Raw genomic sequence first — 18,257 nt, 5'->3', positions numbered from 1 at the left:
CAGGGAAGGGGCTGGCTCCCTCGGCCAGTCGGCCCAGCCCGGCGCCTCCCCGCGGGACCGGCGCGCGCGCGGCCGCAGGGCCAGGCCCCGGCGGGCAGCGGCGAGGGGCCGGCAGGGCGGCGCCATCCCCGCGGCGGCCGGCAGGGGGCAGCGCCGCGCCGCCGCTCGCCGCCGCGCCCGCCCCGCCGCCCCGCCCCGCCCCGCGCCGCGCCGCCGGCCCCGGGTTCGCGCCCCCCGCCGGGACCATGCCGCCGGGCGCCGCTTGACGAGGCTCCGCGCCCGGCATGAGCATCCCCGGCGGGGCAGGGCGGCCGCTGCACCTGCCCGCTCCGCGCCCGGGGCTGCAGCGGCGGGATGGCAGCGGGGGACTGCTGCGTGAAGGTGGCGCTGCGGTAAGCGGGGAGCCGGTGCGGGGCTGCGTGCCCGCGCCCCGCTGCTCGGGGAGGGGACCCCCTGGGCCGGGGGCCGCCGCCTCCTCCTTGAACAAAGGGTCCCGGCCTGGGCTGCCCGTCCTCTCGGCCGCACTGAGGGGACTTGAGTCTGGGGGCGCTCGCGGGGCTGCGAGCGGTGGGGCGCGGGCGAGCGCCCAGCACCCGTGGGAGAGAGGTGCGTGGACATCTCTGGCTCCTCATCCTCCCCTGGTCCGTCCACGGGGAGAAGGGAGCCAGCGTCTTGTGACAGCCGTCAGGGTCTGCGCCTTTGGCAGCCGGCTTTGTCCTGGGGCTGGGGCGGGGGTGCATGAGGCACCCAGGTTGAATGTGGCAGGACAATGGAGGGGACTGAAGGGGATGGGAGCAGCTGGGACGCGGCAGGATGGCTCCCCGCGCTGCAGCAATGCGGAAAGGGCCGTGGTGGGGCTGGCTCGCAACAATAGGCAGGGGGCAGGGGCAGGGGCAGGGGCGCGAGCGAGCCCTGCGCATCCAGCCGGCTGCGGGCACCGAGCTTGGAAACGCACGGTGCGTTCGCTGGAGGAAGCGCCAGACAATGGCTCTTCACGCCCGTGAGCCCGAGATGTTCATCCCCATTTCCAGCCGGAGCCCGGGATTGCAGCTTCTGCGGCGTTGTGAAATGTTTCCCCTCCCCTCCCCGCGATGCCCAGGGACCCACGCTCCCCTCTGTGCAGGTGTGGGAGCAGGGTGCTGCACGCGCCGTCCCCTCTGGGTCCCTGTAGGGGTCCAAATCCAGGGCTGCATAGTGCTTGAAAGCCTTTTTGGGGAGTGGGGACAAAGAAGGGGAAAGCCAGAAGCGGCCAGAGGTTCCTGTCGGATGGGGTCACCCTCCTCTGGGGCCACAGGGGGTCTCTTTTTTCCATTATGCCATGAGACCCCACTGTGGTGCTCCAAACAGCACGGTGCTGAGGTGCTTATACATCTCCGTCGCTGTAGCAGCCGAGCATCTGGCTTGTGGGGTAGTTGCCCTCCCCGCTTCAGAGCGGCAGAGCGTGTGTGCGGTGGGGGCCAGAGGTTCATCCTGCCAGCTCCAGGAGCGGACTGATGCTCTGACAAGGCTTCCACGGGCCCCTGCGATTCAAGGGAAGGAGATAGGGCGACTCCATGGTCCCCCCGCAACAGAGCATTATCCGTGCCCGACCTCCAAATGGGAGAGGGTCGCAGCAGCAAGGGGAGAACCATGGTTCAAGGATACGCCTAGGATCAGGCTGCTGATCCTGAGGCCCATTGGTCCGTGGTTTATTCAGGGGAGTTGCCCTGATGGCTCTGAAGACTGCCAGGGCAGGGCTGTGTAGCTTCACCTTCTGGGCAGGCTCCTCTTGGGCTATGCTGTTTGGAGGGCCTGCCCAGAGCTGGCTCTGGCACCCGTGTGAGACATGCCGGCCTCTGGCGTCAGGTTTTTAGTTCATCCAAAAAAAGCCCCCAAATCCTGTAATCCCCCATCTGCAGAAATGCAGCAAAACCCTTTAATAAACCAGCACCTGTGCAGGGATCAAAGAGCTGAGCTGACAGCAGCGGAGGGGGACAGGGCTGCTAAAGCGATATACTCTGCATTAAAGCAAACCCTAGCCTAGACAATAGAGCGTTCTCAAATGGCTGCCAGCTAACGGCACAGACCTGCCTGCAAGGTACAAGAGGGCGTTTTTTTATTGCAGGGTATGCGAAGCAGTCACATTGCCGATTCCCCTCCATCTGCGTGTGTGGTTGCCCTGCTGTTTCCCCAGCTAATCGCTTTATCCAGATGCCTTTTTAATCTCCTCTCGTGATAACGCAAGCAAAAAAAATCCTTCCTTGCTGTTTGAAATGTTTGAGATCCGTGCTGTCGGCAGAGATGGAGCCCGATCTGTGCTGGAAACTTGAGGGCAAAAGCTTAGTGTTAAAGGGAGCTGGCAAAAAGGAGGGGAGAAATGCTGCAGTTCCCACCCACTCTTTGATGGTTGTGACATGCAGTACAGGAAGGCCTAAAATATGACATTTTTGTTTTGTTTATGCCTTTCCCTTCTTCTTTTATTGTAGAAATTCAGGTTGTCCCCTTTTTTCTTCTGGGACACACTGTGGGTGACTGGAGAGCTAATAGGTTTATGACATCACAGCTCTTAAGGAATGGAAATCTAAGGTCTTGACCAGAAAAGCGGGGTTTATAATAGGCTTTGTCTGTGCTGGGATTTTAGTTGCTGGCATTTGAGCTGCACAGATATTCCCACTGTAGGTACAATTTACCTCATTATCAAACTGGGATAATGTATTTCTTTAACTCCAATCTGTGCTTGAGAGATGCACCAAGAATAGACCGTTTTAAAATGGTGTTGAAGTTTGACTCGGAGGGATTGAGCCAAACATGTGAAAAAGCAGATCTCTGGTAAGTGTGAAGCAGCACCGCCTCTTCAATTAGGAGCTGTGAAAACCCCACTCCCTTCTCACCTCTGCCTGCAGCAGAAAGACAAAAGAAACATCTGAAGTCACCCAGGCTTAGCTTTTTAATGGGTAGAAGAGCAGGTGTGCACGCATGGTTTTGCACCACTCTGAATTCGGTATCAGCCTGGTTTATAGGGGTCACAGGGCACAGAGTGAAGCACAACTGATGTAAACGCGGTTGGAACTGGATCAAGTAACTGCACCAGTCTAAACTGAACCAGTGTAAAAATATTACTGTTAGTTAAACTGGTCCAACATGGACTACGGATAGGAGTGTTTATTTCAGATATCCCTAAGGTTCTGAAAACGGTTCCTTCCTTTACTAATGAGCACGTAAGTCCTGTTAGTTTTGCTTCATAGGCGACCTGGAAGCTGAGCTTGTTCCCAAACCAGCTAATGAGCACAGAGCATGTGCTCTCAAGACTTCTGCAATTTAGAAATGAACATTTCCCATTGTGTCCCTCACCTTCCCAGTTCCTGGGACTGGCTTCTCAAACTTTACCCATGGCTCAAACCCTAAACTGGGCTTTTTTGCCTCTGATCTCATCACCAGCAAAAAATAAATGTTTTGCTGTTAGAACATGGCTAGCAGTGCTGTTGATAAGGGCAAACAGCAATACAGGCTTGGGTAATATTAGTAAATGCATATGGGCTCCTAGAACGAGGGAGCAGAGCCCTGCTGGGACCAGCATGACCATGGTCACTGAACATGCAGAAATACACACGTGTACATCCCAGTTGGGCTTGATGGAGGGGATCTAGGAGGCTGACAGGGGGATGACAGACCTTTCTGAGCTGGTTACGGACCTTTCTGAGCTCTTCACAACAGCATCTGCCCAAGGTTTCAAAGAACTTACTAAATAAGAAGAAAATGCCCCTACCACCAGCATTTCCTGCAGCGACTGAGCACGCCTGGCGGTGCCGAGAAGGGGCAGGAAGCAGAGCTTGTGAAATTGGGGAAGGAAGTCGAGTCGGATTTCAAGTTTATTTAAACCCTGCAACCTCCAGACCTCAGTCACTCTTGTAAACACTCTTGCTGAAACACTGCCTTACCAGGGGTTGCTGAACCACTTGCTGAGCAGCTCTTATCTCTCTAGCCACTGAGCTTACTGCCTTGCTACATAGGGAGATTTGACTCCCTTTTAAGCAAAGGGCATTGCTGTTCACAATTCTGCATACAGCTTGAATTAACCTCTTTGTGGTGGGGTGTGGAGGGGAGAGTTGGGAGACATGTGCAGACAAAGCATGTCTCTCCCAGGTTGTATGTGATCGTGCGCTGATTAGGACTTTTCCTCCTGGGTCTTGAGTGTGGCTGTACCACTGACCTGAAACAGGAGCTGTGCTGAAGACATGCACAGTGCCTCTGCGTGGGGCTGGCCCCACTGCACTCAGTTATCATTCACTGCCAGGAAGAGGAAACCTTTGAGAGCAGCTAGCAGTTGGCCTCGCCTGCCCACAGTGGTATTGTGGCATCTCTGCTGCAACAGGGCTAGCACTGACTTTAATAGCTGGCATTGTCCAGTGGGAAGTAAGCCTGTTACTGGCTTGTGGAGATCTAGGAAACTTGCTGGCAAATCACAGAGGTTCTTGAGCATTGAAAATATCAGGGTCTGTGTTGAGCCTAAATTCTAGGTCCTCCAGTACATCTTTGGTCTGAGCGGGGGAATGAGAGTCTGTCAAGTGCCCTTTGAGCTAGTACCCAATTCCTGAGTTAAGACAATCCCCTGGGTTACTGTGCTGGAGCGGGGGGCGGGGGGGGGTTGCTGTATTTTAGAGATCTCAGGCCAGTGTGAGCAGATCATAGATAGTAGAGATGTTCCCTGGACTCTTTAGACTGGAAACAGTCATGGAAACTAGCTTTGAGTGCTTGGTATCTCCTGGATAGATCCAGCCATGGGATGTAAAAGTGAAGTCGCTGTTTTACCAGGGACAGGGGAGGTGACAACAGAGTTTACAGACAGATCCCCATAATCTTGGCTAAGGTGCTCCAAAAAAGTCTCCCTGCTTCAGAGCCAGCCACTGTGGTGGTTTAAAGAGTGTGTCCCCTTCCAAATCCAGCTCTTGGCTGTATCTGGAAAGAGTTTTCCCAATCCAGTCAGATTGCTAATTGGAAACCAAGGAACAGATTGTGGGGAGGAGATGCTGTTAAATGAATAGTCAAGGTAGCCAGCTGAACTGGCCAAATGCTGCAGCTGAAGCCGATGGGCCAAGTTGTAAATGCTCCAGGATGTCCGTGGGCACCTAGCTGGCCCATGGACATGATGGACAACAATGCTGATGATACTTTTACTGTAACCCTGGAGGTCCTAGTTACCTGCAGAAATCTCCATTCTATTTAAGTCCTGCTAAGGTTTTGCTTCCAATTGCATGCTGAGGTAGTGAGTTTCCTGAGGTCAACAACAGGGGCATGTGCGTTCGTGCGCATGCATGCGTGTACCTTGCTTTCTGTTTTAAATATACTGTTTTTCAATTCCATTTCAATTCCCTCCCTTTCGTTTTAAGAAACATGATGAACAGTCAAGTCTGCCCTATCCCTTGTCTTGGGAACTGTCTTCTCTTATTCTTTTCCCTAAAATAACGGGGTTTTTTATTCTTTTTCCTGGTTTTTGTTCTCCCCTCACACACAACTCCTAGGCTGCTCCTTGCTTCTGCAGGTCATCTCTGAATCTCATCTCCCTCTGATTGGCCCTCTTGCAGATTGGCTAGCCAGAGCTGGACGTGGCATTCAAGCGTGGATGTCCTGAATCTGCATTGTATATCCAGAGGTGGCTTGCCTTGAGGGTATCTTGGGGCTTTTTCTACACAATGTTCCCTGTTCTCTAGCATGGGGTAGACTGGAAAGACCTGTAACTCAAGTACAGCAAAAACTGGGGAGACACTGAATTTCCTTCTCTGAGGTCCTAAGGAGGTGCAGCACAATTCTGTTCAGACCCTTATTTGGATCCAATGGTTTCCAAAGGCACTGAAAGCCTCTAGCCAGCACCTGGGTAAGGGCAGTGAGAGCTGGGAAAGCATCAGATCCTGTGTGATCCCTTAGCTCTAAGACCAAGGCTTTCACACAGAAATTAGCCAAGGGTTTGTTCAAACTGAACGTGGACATAGCAGCTCAGGGAGCCATTGAGGACATGGCTGCTGCTGTAGATGGGAACCAGATCCATGAGGATGCTGTGCCTTCAAGAGGTGGGGCAGGTGGGAGTGTCTGCATCTGCAGATCTCAGACTTGGGTTGGCTTTTTTTCAAGGCCTCACCCTTCCTTTCACAGAATGACGTAGGTGGTATTTGCAGGTGTGTGGGGACAGCTTGGCCCAGATTTTCTCCCCCTGGGTCTGCATTGAGACCTGTAACGTCTTGGTCACAGCCTAGCCCCCAGTGCATCCATGAGCTGCCGGAAAGGTTTAGCAGGGAGGGCAACAGGCTGGAGCTCAGATACTTTGGCAGAGCTGCAGAGAGTCTCACAGCTGGAACAACAGCTGGGACAGAGGGGCATTGGCAGAGCTGCATGTTGGAATTAAAGAGTGTCATCAAGGCTGTTGAGGGGATTGAGGGGCATTGGTTGAGCTGTTGGATGAGGCAAGAGATGAACATCTGACTACACTTGACTTGGCTCAAGCTGGTGCTTTCTCAGGGCATTCACGAGCACTGATACTCTACTGTCTGCTAATATGCGTGTTACTTAAAGGCCATGTGGATCTAAAAAAATGTAAGTCCGGCTCGCTCGAGAGGATGGGGCTGCGGCTGGAACCACTGGAAGTTCCCTGCAATGAGGCAGTAAATAAGTGAATGGCCAGGGGAGCTGCCTGAGGACATGGAGCGCCGACTTAATGAAACCCCAGGTCACAGAGCATCACATATAGTGAATGGTCGGGATTCTGACCATGAACTATGGGAAGGAGATGAGCCCGGGCAATTGTAGTTTCCCTCTTCACATTCCCAGTGCACTGATGCAGCTGGAGATCTCCCCTGGTAACTGGGCTACCGGTTCAGCTGAGCATGTTTGTTCTGTGCTGCACAGGCATGTCACACTGGACAGCGCCGATATTGCTGCTAATTGGTCACTTCTGGATTCCCAGATCCTGACTGTGTTGTTTATGGGTCTGGTTTTTCCACTGCTGCAGAGAGAAGGCTTAAATCAAGCTCATAAAGCTGTCATAGAAACTTACCAGTACAGGCACAACACACCCTCAGCCGGCCTTTGTGCTGGTGGCTAGGAGGGAGCACTCCAATATGCTGCAATGACGGCGCGCACACAATAGCCTTCGATTTGCTCACTTGCCTCGGGTGTGAGAGTGGGTGGAATTTTATAAGGCTGGCTTAGATCAACCATACACCTGCTATGACTAAAGTGTTAAATAGGTTGGAAAAGTGGGGGTGGCCCGCAAAAGGAGGTTTGGGAAAAGTACCTGGAGGTGCCCCTTTTTGTAATAAAAAAGTAATCCTGACTTAGGGGGTCATCCAGCATGGGGGAGGTCTCACTTGTTGGCTGGAGGGGTTCATACTCGGTGACATTTCCAGGAGTGCTACAAGATTTAGGAGCTCAGATGCCCTTGGTTTTCAATGAGACTTAGGTACCAAATTCTATTAGATCCTCTTGGCTTTCACATTTGAGGGGGATGAATATTTTATCTCCTCTGTGTAACCTGGAAAATGCCTCACAGGGCAATGTTCTAACAGATTCATACTTTCATTTTGTGTTTAAAGCATGAAGTCCTAAACTGGTAAAAGCCTCAGTTTGAAAGAGTGTGTGCACTGGGAACCTCACCCCACCCTGTGCAGGCATTGGGTGTAGTCAGCACCCACAGCTCCAGAGCAGTTAGCCTCCAGGCCAGTGGTTCTCAACCTTTTTTTTTTTTAGACCCAAAGGACCAGTGGAGAAAATCAGCTCTGAGCTTTCACTCATTTTTTTGAACAAGTCTTCTCTACAAAGACTGCAGAAAGCCCACAACAGGTCAGGATGTTTCTGACACTGGATTTCTGTTTGAAGTCTCTGGGTTTATCCATATAGGTGTTGCAAACCTATCAGTCTTAATAACACGGCACCCTTAAAAGGATCTCATGGCACCTCATGTTGTCTTGACACTGTGATTGAAAATAACTGCTCCAAGCTGTTTCTTCTTGCACTAAAAAAGCACTAGTAGATTCTTATTATCTACATGGACCAACATCTAGGAGGGACATGTGCCATTCTTCATTTACTGCCTTTCCCCCTGATGTAGAAGAACCATACACTTGCCATCAGCGTGGTGTGCTAGAAGGGTAAAGGGAGGTCTCCATATGAGAGCACGGGGGGTGTCTCTGTACAGTGACAGTCTGCTCTGACTTGTGCCTCTCCTGCGGAGACCCTGCTGCTTAAAGGCACATTGCAGAGACAAGGACACAAGTTCCATACGCCAAAATATTGACATCTGATAAAATGCGGGCATGGCAGATCTAGGATTTAGTAAAGGAGCATACAGCACATCGCCCCTCAGCCCATGGGGGAAATAGGGAGGGGAGCAGGTGGAGCCCCTTGGCTAAAGGGGGAACACTGGGGGGGTGGGGAGGAAGGGGTGGTGGGGGTGCGGTGCAGCCCCCAGCTGAGCATGGAGGAAGCCCCAGACCTGCTCCTGCTCCACTCTAGCTGGGGGCTGCGGGGAGCAGTGACACTGGGTGCTAGATTTACCAGAGGACAGTGGGGGCAACAGGTGGGTTCTCCCTTCCTGCAGCAGGTGGAGGGGTGGGTTGTGGTGAACATGATGGTGTCAGTGCTCAGAGGTTCCTGGCAGGAATCAAACCTATAAACCTCCTACCCCAGCTGATGGCTGCCTGGGACCCTGCTCCCTTACAGACTGGCTGTACTGCACAATGATGCAGCGTCAACCTTCTACTTCGCACGGAGGTGTGACTTGAACCTAGGTGTCCTGGTTTGTGGACAGCCACTCCAGCCACTGGAAGGACTGCAGCACTCAAAAGTGGCATTTCAGGATTGACGGCTTTCTGCCCAGTGTCTCTGAACCAGGGGGAGGAGAGTTCAAATCCCAGCTCTGCCCTTGAGCTAGCTGTTAGGACTCAGCAGAGCAGCATGAGCTGTTACAGCAGTTTCCCAGAGAGAGAGGGGTAGAGACAAGAGTGATAGACAGACAGACATACCTGTAGAGGGTCAGGATGGACCTTACAGCTGCCCTAACCCAGCTATGCAGTGACATTTCCTTTGGACCCAGGGTCAGATTCTTTACCACCCGCCCTCCCCCCAGCCCTATGCCCATGAGGGGCACAGTCTGAGCTACAGGTGCTGCCATGGGGGCCCGTGTCCATGTTGCTGTGGCTGCGAGTTCCCAAAGCCACCCACCCCTCCCAGCTGTGTGCAAGCAGGCAGGTGGCTCCATCTGCATGCTAAGGGCAAGGTTCAGCTTGTGGGGTAGGGTTTTCCCTTTGGGTGTGACAAGTCCCAGGTTCAAATCCTGGCCACGTTTGCTGCTGTCTGTTTAGCCTTGTGCAGGGGGTTGCTGCTTGAGGCTGGGGCCTTGCTCTGCGGGGCAGTGGGAATAAAACAGCCCACAACCAATTCTTTCAGCCTGTCTGCTATGTGGGGGGGAAGAGAGGTGCTGCTGAATACTGGAGGGAAGCGGGTACCAGGAGCGGGGGGTGGGGGGATCCTTATCTGCTCTGGGTACTCAGAGTCCTTGGTTGCTGCTGTGGCATGGTCTCAGCTCGGTTTCTGCCTGGATTCTGCAGGGGACCCAGGTGTCTGAGGTAGCAGGGAACCAGGGCTGCCGATATGTGCACTACACAGCAGAGGAAGGGTGCAGGTGCACCATAGCATGCTCCCCCAGATCTGCCTCGATAGAGGGTTGGCATCAAAGAGGAGGATGAAAACTCTGGTCTCCCCGTACACTCCTACGTGGGTGAATCTTGCCTGGAAAAGAAGTTTCTCGGGGAACATCGGTGCTGTTCCCTGGGATTCGTCCTTCCAGGTCGAAGTGAGTTGTGTGGGATTTTAAAGCTCCAAGGCTGTGTTCAGCTGTGGTTCTGTCTTTCTGGAGCTGCTCTGGTACTAGCAGTATTGATTGCGGTAAAGCAGCATTAGAGGTGCTGGTAAGCAGAATGATGGTTAAGTCTCCAAATGACCGTCACTGAATCTGACCCCTGATCCACTTGTCTAGGGAAGGAAGCGGGGACTTCCCCAGCGATCCCTGGTGGGAACTGAGAAGTAGATTCTGTCCATCAAGTTAAGCCTTCCCATACTTGTTAGCCAGGCCCTTGTAGTCCCAGAGTGGGTATCCCCTACCAGATGCTGTCAAAATATTTGATGGTGTTAGATTAAACAGAGAGGAGGACTGGGACATGCTGTATTGCAAGGGGAGGTCACAGAAGACTCCACCACAGATATTGCCCCCTTCCCAGGAGGAGCTGGTAGCAGCGGGCTGTGCACAGCTGGGCAATTTCCGTTTACATTAAATGTTAACAGGCTTCTCTTGTAGCCGCAGTTGGGTTGGAGGTTAAGCATGTGACCCCGGTGTGCCAGAGTGATTCCCCCAGCAGGTCTGAGTCTGTCACTCCTGATGTGAAGGCGGGCGTTTAAAATTTACAAGGCTCCGTTTGCTTTGATACAGAGCATCTTGATCCACTTAGCAGACCTGCTGCGCCGTCATGCACCTTCTGCCTATGCCAGGGCAGTCCTCTTATGTTTATTAACCAGCCACCGTTTAGATGTATTTTGGCTTTTCAGTATATTCGGGGCAAAAGTCATAGCCTGTTGCATACCCCTGAGAAGATGAGGAAACAAGAGCCCATTCTCTTCTCTGAGGCTTTGGTCAGGCTGGGATGCAAAACCCAGTGACAGATTTGCCTATGAAAGGTCTCTTTGGGTGTTGCCCCCTTAGCTGTGCCAGGACTCTGCTGGCTGCAGAGGGAAGCTGTCAGTCTGCTTGCCAGGCATGCTGCCCTGAGCTCTTGCACTTATCTGGCCCCATTGTGAATGTTTCACAGTCTTTGCACTCTGCAGAGGGCAGGTCTATTATCCTCATTCTACAGATGGAGAGACTTGGAGTTTGTCTGCATGGGAAAAGATCCTGCATAGCTGCTGGGGAGCAGCACAGCTCCTTGTGAACAGCTTCCTTCTGGACTAAAAATGCCTTCTTGTGGTTTGATGTAACGTGGATTAAGTTCATGCACTCTGCTGTATTCCGGATTAATTTCCCTGTGCAGAGAAGCCTTATGTGACTTGCCCAACGTCAGGAACTCAGATGGGGATTGGAACCGAGATCTCTTGACTCCTGGGTTATGCTCTCAGTCCGCTTTTTCCTGAAGGACCTTACATGTGTTTAAGACTATGAAAAACCCAAGCTGAGGGTGCCTCAAAGGCTTCTGTGCCCTTTGGGCCATGGCAGTGCCAGGGTCTGACTGCCTGCCTTGTGTGTGACACATCAGCAGTAGAATATCACTGGACGAGGCAGGAAGCTTTTTCTACCTGATCCTCACTCTTGTGGCAAGGCTGCCGAGAGGATTTGTTTGCAGTCCCCTACAGGGAATGTTTTTACCCCACGACTGACCGTTTCCAAGCAGACCTCTGCACTCCCCAGAGGAGATGAGACCAAATGACATTGGGAGGCCTTATGGCCATGTACAGAAAAGTCCAGGATCAGCCTCTCCCCATGTGGCTCAAGCCTGATTCATGCACCCTGGGTTGCCCTGCCCAAGGGGGCACTAACTTTTCCCTCCAGTCACCAATGCCCTGACCCAGAGTGGTGCAGCACTGCAGCTTGCCTGCCCATTGGCTTTGCCCTGCTCCGGCAGCCCCTCCTGTATCGTTAACCTCATACAGGATGCAGCGTCCATGGGTCAGGCACCAGCAGGAACCTCCTCCCTGATGGGCCTCTGGGAAGGTCAACCTCGTCCCACGTGGGCTGATAGGGCTCTTGTCGCTGGCTCACATTGCTGTTTGGAAACCTCTGAGGTAGCACAGGGCTCAGTTCCCCTTGTCAAGGACTTGCTGACTGCATTGCCTACTACAGCACCAGCCATTTCCCCAAAGCCCCAGCACCACTCAGGCTCTGGTTTCCACTGGTTAGGGGCCAGGGTCGCCAAGCCTGCCCCAAGCCTGGGATGGCACAGCTTGAAAAGCTAAGCAAGGTCCTGTGGATTGAGTTTAGGAGCCTGCCATGTGGCTCCAGCCTGAAGCCCCATGGGTGAAAGGTGAGTGAGTTAACCTTCAGCTCCCCTTCCCAAGCTGGGCCAGGGCTTTGAATTCAGGAAAGGAATGGAGAGCTCCTAGAGCCCTCCCTCCCCTCCCCTCCTCCCCCTGCCGTGTTTAAAAGGGTTCCCCAGAGAGCATTATCGCTCAGCAAAACGACCTCTAACACTGAGGGACAAAGCAGCCTGTTATTGCTCCCATTGGGCCTTTTCTTTCTGTCTCGTCTGTCACAGTCTCAGATCAGAAGCATGGCTAGGACAGAATGAGTGAATGAGAGAGAGAGAGAGAGAGAGAGAGAGAGAGTGTGTGTGTGTGTGTGTGTGTGTGTGTGCACACACACACACACACAAGCACATAGGCTTATGAACAGCGCCCAGACCAAATCCCCACCCAGGAGTAACTGAGTAAGCCCAGGGGTGGAAAATAGCCAAATCATGAACTTTAAACCTTCACCAAAGGTGTCGTCTTCATTGCATCTCCAGTGATGGCAGGCCAGGGCTTCTGTGTGGTAGTAGTTTGGACAAGGGGCTGTTTACGCCCAATGTCTTGTCTCAGTATTGGCTCCATCTCCTGCTTCTGAGGATGGTGCAAGGAATCCGCTGGTTGGCAATTTAGGATGCACTCAGCCTATGAGGAAAGCTTTTGCTAACCACCCTCAGTGGCTGGTTGATGCGTGCGCTGAAGCACAAAGGCTCACCGCCCTTAAGCATTTGCAGCCTATCTAATGAAACTGTGGGTGATGTTTTTCCAGCCATCAGTGCTGCAGCTAAAGCTGAGTACCTTCCCCCTTAGCTTGGGTCCATGTGTAGATATAGAGAGAAGAGTTGGCCATGCATGTATGTGATTTGTAAGTGTGACACAAAGAGGAGCCCAAGCAGTGAAATGCAGCCAAGTCTGGGGTGGAACAGAGCAGCTGTTGATCAGCGCACAGGAACAGGACAGCTAGTTTACAATGGGAGTGAAGAAGAATGATGAATCCAGGTGAATTCGTTAAGTGGCTACATTCCTCATAGGAGACAAGAAATAGATTGCACAATGACACGATTGAGTAGTGGCTGGTCCCCAGTGTGCAACTTGTGCTTACAGAGGAGGAAGAGCCTGGATTGGAGATCTCACTCTTGAAGGCTCAGATCAAATGTAGCTAGGAAGGGAGCTGGGCTCACAACTGCCAGGCTGCAGCAGCAGGCTCTGCTGGGCATAGCGTCTCTTACTGACTGGCCCAGAGAGGATGAGCAGCCCAGAAACACCCACAGCACCAAGACTGCAAGAGGAACCTTCCTGTGGCTTTCAAGAAGCAGAGTGGGATCAGGATGCATTTTCTGTCCTGTCATCTGTATTGGCACTCGCAAAGGGATGAGCAGAGTATGACTGCTGCTACCTGAGCTGCTGCTCTTGGTGGTCATACTCAGAAGAGGTTGGGGTAAAGTGTGTTATTGCAGATTCGTGCATCAGCTGGGTAGAAAGCATGTCTAAAACCAAAGCAGCCTCATCGCCCGTACAGCTGGGGCTTACCATGCATCAGCTGCAGTGCCTGCCTAGTATGGGGCAACAGGGTCTGATCCTTGGAGTGGCCATGGGGGTGTATTGGGAGCTTGTCTGTGCAGACAGGTCCAAGCTGCTACTTCTTGGCCTCTTGTGGGCTAAGATTGTGTGGGGGCATCTGAATCCCAAGTTCTCTGGGCTTGGGCCTTCACATAGGATACCTGCCAATGGATTTGTGAGTATGTGAAGTCCCAGGGTGAGAGCTTGGGACAGAGGATGCTCGCCAGTTGTAGCACCATACATGGTGTTTAAAATGATTGAGTTCTGCCTGCTCAGTCAATGTGGTTTTTGGAACAATTAAGTTCTGCTCAATCTATATGATTTGGGATTGATCTGGCTGATTTGACCTGGAACATGAAATATATTATTTAAAAACAAAACAAACAAACAAAAACCAGATCCAGGCTGCTGCAAGACAAATGGGGGGACCTCCTGCTATGTAACATGGTTGGAAAAGACCCGTAAAGCTTTGCAGCCCCCAGCATCAGTCACAACTAGTGAAAATATTTGTCTGTTAAAACCTATGGAGCCTGGTGGTTGTCAGAGTGCAGAAATTGGATCACCAGCTCCTGCCATGGCATGGATGTTGAGATTTGCTCAGAGTAAAGAGGAGCGGATAAATGGCCATGCGCCTGTGCATGGAGTTTGGGTGTGGTGCTCCTTGTTCCACACTCCGGATCCGATTGGCCATAGGCCCTTTGATCAGTTTGAATGGCAGCTGACTGCAGCGCTTTGAGCTATGGTGGTGCAGCTTGGGGGCTTGATGCTTTCATTTTGCATCCCTGCTTGGGTCTATTTGGAACTGGCAGCATGGTGCCATGGAGTGCTCCTTAGAGCCTCAGTACTCTGGGGAAGGACAGAGCTTGTACAGCACCCACTTCCATGGGGCCGTGCAGGCTCCTTGGCCTTTCTGTGTTATGAATGACATTGCAGCTTGGAAGTCTCTCGGCACGTGCAACTGAGCAGGCAGGGAGGAACAAACCTACAAGCAGCCTTGTTCCTGCAGCATTTGGGCCACTGATTTCTGTCTCTGCTGCCAGTCCAAGTGCTGAGTGAGAGAGCTCTTGCTTCCCTGGGAAATGGGTAGCAGCAGCAGAAGGGCAGGACTAGACCTGGGAACAGAAGGAATCCCATTCTTACCCAGCTGGCTATGCAGGCCTGGATTACAGGAGCTTGTCCTCCATCCTACCCCCTGCCCGCCCCAGGTCTCCATTTGAGCAGAGCCAGACTATGACCAAGAGGCCCCTCGAGCTTCATTGCCAGTCTCTGCTCATCTGTATTTCATGCTTGCACCCACCATTGGAAGAGATTAGGTTTTAGCAAGCTCCTTCCTAACTCTTTCTTTCCTGTGTGCTCTGCATTGATTTATGCTCTGGCAGCCCACAGTGCTTGGTGGAGAGGGCTGATTTTGTAGACTCCTACACAATGTAGAAATGACCTGTTCTCTCTCCAGGTGTAGCACTGAGGAGAGGTCATGGCTTCACCAATGAGTCTTGCAGTCTTACTCCTTCTCTGGACTCATGCTTCAGGCCAGGGTTTAGGGGGCTGCTGTGCAGTGACTGTAGACATGTTGGCCCTCCAAGGTCAGCCTGCATCTCTGTCCGGTACCTTGCACTGAAATCCCCTTTATACTGACAGACAGCCCTGCACTGCTCTGGGCAGAAGGGCCCTGCTTTGCATGACTTACACAATAGAGTAATTTAAAGGTTGGGATTGCAGGGGGTAACCACCCTGGCTCTTAAGAACCAGGCACGCTGAGAAATTGGGCTCAGGGAAAATGAGAAGCCAACAATAGCAGGTTCTTTGCTCCCAGGCACTGAATGCCTGCCCTCCTTACCCCCACATGGTCCTCTGCGCTGCCATCTCATCTCCCATGGTCTCAGCCCTGTGACTGCTCTGGCTTGGCTTCTTCATTATAGGTTCCACAGTCTCTTGGGCTGTGGCCTCCTTACACAAGAAACAGCTTGCTTAGAGCAGTGTGGCAAGTAGGTGCCCCATTTGGGGAAAGGGAACAGAAGAGGTGCAGGAGAGGAGTCCTGCTGTCCTTTTTAATCTTAAACTAAGCAGGCGGGAGCTGGTTCAGTTTTTGGATGGAAACCTTGGGGAATGTCCAGGTGCTGCTGGTGATTTAAGATTGTCATTGAGCCAGTATCACCTAATGATGGGGTCCATCAAAATATGCATCTGTGCTGGGGTAGAAATGCAGAAGGGCTTCACCTTGGTTGTTCAGTGCTCTACAGATGTGGAGTAGAAGAGTCCCTCTGCCCTAAGCCTTTCATTCTACAAAATAAGTTGCCATGTGCTGAGCAGGAACAGAGATTCTCCCAGCACCCCTGACACTGGGCCTGCACACAGGGGACTGCGGTAAGGCTTAGTTCTGCTTCCAGTGCGATGTCCAGGCTCAGACTACTGTAAAATAGAAGCTGCTGTTGGTTGTGCAGGTGTGAGTTGGCACGACCTCGCCGGCAACAGCGAGTGTTGTGTGCCCTGTGGTATAACGGGGCTCTGGTTAGCTTCTGGGTTCTGCCATCTCTGTACCAGGCATGAAATACTGAGATCTTGTCTGCAGAGTGGTGAGGGCTGCTCCACATCTCTCAGTCTAGAAGTAACCTGTGGGAAGCAGCTTTTACTATTATCTGTGTTAGGGCAGTGTCTAGGCTAGTGGCTGACTGAGACCACTTGCTCCTTGTGCCACGTGTTGTGTAGGCAGACCCTGCCCCAGAGAGCTCACAGTCTGAACAGGTAAGTCCAGAGATGGGGGATGCAGCATCCAAGCAGGGGGTGCACTGTAGATGTCAAGGCAGCACCTCGATTTAGTTTTTATGTGGAAGGGGTTGGCATTTTTTTTTAATCATTTCTGGTATGCGGACTTGTAAACCAGTCCAGATCTGAAAAGATGTACTGACTTCCATGGGGAGAGACAGAAGTCAGCCAGCCATCCCCCTGCTCTGTCCTGGCCTGGAGATTTCTAAATGATCAAGAAAAGGACACTAATGCTTAACCCCTGTTATTGCCCTCCTGAGTGCTTGTGGGCCCAAGCCAGCATTGGGCATCACATTCACTCTCTGTACATTGTGTGTATTTCCTGGCTGGAGCCTGAATCCCTAGTCAAAACCCTGCATGTTTGTTCGTCTTGGAAGCAAATCCCTAGCATAAGCTGTTCCCTTCCCAGCTGCCCTGATCCCAGACTGGATCTACCTCCCTGAAACTCTGCTCCCTGAGTACAGGCACAGAGAGCAGATGGAGCTGATCAGCACAGGTGTGCCATGCCAGAGCTAATGAGCAGCAGGTGCTGGCTGCCAATGCTTGGTTTATAGGTCTTCCTAAGCTTGGGAAAGTCTAGAGCTGGGGATTATAGGAGGGCAGCAAAATAGTTCTTTTAGAGCTCTGCATTCTGGGAAGGGGGACTCTAGGGAGCAGGAAGGCATAGAAATCCCACCCCCACCCCTGGTAGGTCCAATGTTGATCCTGAAAAGCTGGGGGAGTTGGGAGGAAGGTCAGCAAGGTGACCAGTACCCATCCATTACCCTTGCGTCTGAGCACCTTGCAGTTTTGACTGGTTTAGCCATCCCACACCTTTATGGAGTTGGGCAGTGTTATTGCCCCATTGCACAAATGAAATCCAGGGGAGGCTAAGTGACTTGCCAAAGGTTCTCAAGGGAGTCTATGGGAGAATTGTGAATCGAAGCCAGGTTTCCAGGATCCTGGCCTGGTTCCCCCATCATGAGGCTGCCTTGCAAACGTGAAGCTTTGCTATGGGTCTTCCTAGAACCAGGCAAATGCTGCAGACCCTGGGCATGGAGATATCTTGATCTGGAAGTGGCTGCAGGCAGTATGTTCAGCCAGCGTTAATGTGCTGCTGGCAGATGACTAATGCTATCTCTTAATCTGAGCTGTGGGAAGGAGCATTTGCTGATCAGGCCTGACTCTCCCAGGGGACCTTGATTTGATTCTCACTGATTGCCTTCTTGCTGCAGTAATTAAATGCTTAACTTTGTTTTGAATTTGGTCCAAGCCAGCCAGTGTCCCATGTACAAACAGCCCATCTTCCAGCAGCAAACTCTTTCCTATGGACCCTGCACTGGGCTACCTGAGAGAGCAGAGAGTGGAGCCATTCGCTCCCGTCTTGCTGCAGAGAGGAGTGAAATGCTCACATGGGGGTAATATTTAGTGCCCCCAGGCTCTGAGCTGAAGAGCCACGCACTCTTTAGTCGATGCTGCAGGGGATAGGGCACTAAAAGACTTCAGTTCCTACTAACTGGGACACAGCTAATCCTGATGTGTCAGTTCCTGATATGTAGAATACAGATAACAGCACAACTCTGCCTCACGTGGATGCTGACAGTCAATAGAGTTGATTGTGAGTAAACCCCAATGGTGGAGGCTGCATGAGTGTTAAATAGATTCCTCATCTGTCCTAGCAGCTGCTCTTGGGCCAGCTAGAGATTGAGGGCTTGAGAATGAGCCAGAGGGACAAGCCTGGATTGGCAGGGTCAGGGTAGAGGGCAGCGGGCCCGAGGGCTGGCCCTAGGTAGTAGTACAGAAGTGCTCTATGTCAGCTGTGCTGGTTGACAATAGACTCTTTTTCAAGATGTATGTTGTGCCTCCAGTACCAACATGTGAGACCCCATCAGATCATTAGCAATCCCTCTGGGTTTTCACCCAGGCAAGGTGCATCGGTC

The 18,257-nt window shown here is 52.4% G+C and overlaps 1 protein-coding gene across 4 annotated transcripts in view; it reads left to right on the top strand.

The window, feature by feature from the left end:
• Window positions 1-209: 209 nt before the first annotated feature.
• KIF21B (kinesin family member 21B) overlaps window positions 210-18,257 on the top strand; it is an 80,823-nt gene continuing 62,775 nt past the window's right edge. For all 4 annotated transcript variants that reach the window (XM_090025581.1, XM_090025579.1, XM_090025578.1 and 1 more), the window contains exon 1: window positions 210-392. In XM_090025581.1, the coding sequence (XP_089881707.1) occupies window positions 355-392 (38 nt within the window). In that variant the 5' untranslated portion in view covers window positions 210-354. The remainder of the gene's footprint in view (window positions 393-18,257) is intronic.

This window comes from Crocodylus siamensis, chromosome 13, assembly GCF_052110815.1.
Source record: "Crocodylus siamensis isolate JL-2025a chromosome 13, ASM5211081v1, whole genome shotgun sequence".
Lineage (NCBI taxonomy): Eukaryota > Metazoa > Chordata > Crocodylia > Crocodylidae > Crocodylus > Crocodylus siamensis.
The sequence above is the reverse complement of the archived record's forward strand: the minus strand, read 5'-3'. Positions and strand labels throughout refer to the sequence as shown.